This window comes from Centrocercus urophasianus, unplaced genomic scaffold (genome assembly GCF_019232065.1).
Source record: "Centrocercus urophasianus isolate 14NV4802_14NV808 unplaced genomic scaffold, USGS_Curo_1.0 seq_11, whole genome shotgun sequence".
In the NCBI taxonomy this organism is placed as follows: Eukaryota; Metazoa; Chordata; class Aves; order Galliformes; family Phasianidae; genus Centrocercus; species Centrocercus urophasianus.
Window position 1 is genome coordinate 1,376,408 of NW_024884253.1, and position 1,696 is coordinate 1,378,103.

General features: G+C 47.1%; 1 protein-coding gene across 1 annotated transcript; it reads right to left on the reverse strand.

Annotated features, from left to right (window-relative positions):
* Window positions 1–628: 628 nt before the first annotated feature.
* LOC122172071 (40S ribosomal protein S6-like) lies at window positions 629–1,373 on the reverse strand. Its single transcript, XM_042840089.1, is given in 2 exon segments — window positions 629–865; window positions 867–1,373. Coding segments are annotated over 2 exon segments (744 nt in total).
* Between the last annotated feature and the right edge of the window lie 323 nt (window positions 1,374–1,696).

The window sequence follows — 1,696 nt, forward strand, 5'->3', positions numbered from 1 at the left end:
CCTCCGCCTGTCCTCATAGGGGAAGTGCTCCAGTCCCCTGATCATCTTCATGGCTGTCCTCCAGTTGGACACCCTCCAATAGCTCCCTGTCCTTGTACTGGGGGCTCCACATTTGGACGCAGTATTCCAGATGGGGCCTCATAAAAGCAGAGTAGAGAGGGGCAATCACTTCCCTGTCCCTGCTGGCCACCCCTCTTCTGATGGAGCCCAGGATACCATTTGCCTTCTGAGCCGCAAGGGCACACTGATGGATCATGTTAAGATTTTAATTCATCAAGACCCCCAGGTCCTTCTCCACAGGGCTGCTCTCAAGGACCGCTCCTTCCAGTCTGTATGGATGCCTAGGATTCCTCTGGCCCAAGTACAAAACTCTTCACTTTGCTGTGTTGAACCTCATCAGCTTCATCGGGGCCGACCTTTGCAGCCTGTTGAGGTCCCTCTGAATGGCATCCCTTCCTTCTACCATGTCACAGAACCATAGAATCACCTCCAGGCCATTCCAGTGCCTGACCACTGAGAGAAAAAGTTTCTCCTCATGATTTGTTTTGTTTTTTTTGTTTGTTTGTTTGTTTTTTAACGACAAAAGGGTTTTGTTTTCAGTATCATGTCTGTGTATATATCTTTACTTCTAACTTGACTCAGATTTAGATGTATAAGCTCTCAATGAAGAAAGCTGGCATCTCTTAGCAATCTGCTCCTGGCGTTTTTCCTCGGCCTCCTTCATCCTCTTCGCCAAGAGCTTAGTATAATCTGCTGCCTTCTCCTTGTTCTTCTGAGTTCGCTGCTTCTTCAGGGCAATACGTCTGCACTGATGTTGCAGAACTCGAGGAGTCACTAGTTGCTGGATCTTAGGAGCCTTGGTCCTGTTTTTTTTTGCCTTCTTTATTCAGAAATTTCCTCACAACATACTGGCAAACATCATCTTCCTTAGAGAGATTGAAGAGCTTGCGGATCCTGCTAGCTCTCTTGGGACCAAGACGATGAGGCACAGTTGTGTCTGTCAGTCCTGGAATATTCTTTTCACCCTTTTTCACAATGACCAAGTTCAGAACTCTCAAGTTGGTGTCGACAATGCAACCCCGAACAGATTTGCGTTTTCTCCCTGTAGTTCTCCTGGGGCAGTAGCAGGAGTGGCCCTTGCTGAGCAGAAGGTGGACACATCCATGAGTAAGGACACCTTGCTTCATACGGAAGCCTTGTTTGTCATTGCCACTGCTGATCTGGACAACATAGCCCTTCCACTCCTCACCAAGAGAATCAGCCACAACCCCTGTGGCCATTCGCTTCTCACAGAATGTTCTCAGCTTGTGCTCATCATCTACTTCAATAAGATTCTGGCAGCCAATGGCTGGGAAAGAGATGCTGAGCTTCATCCTCGCCGAGCTGCACAAAAACCGCACCACTTCTCAGATAACAACACCTACAACCCCCTACATCTCTGAAACACCCCTAATTTCTCCAGTTTTTCCTGGTAACCCCTGATCTATCATCCAAACCATTTCTAAGTCTTCTAATGTTCCCTCATTAAAGCATAAGAGGCAGCAATACCATTATGTCACCACCATACCCAAGGCCAATCCTGATTTCGTGATGACACTCTGCCCTCCGTAGGCTTACGTATGTATTCTTTCTCTTCCAGTACATTTCTAAGAACAAATTCTTGGAACTCTGAGTCATTCTTTCAGTCACATTGAAA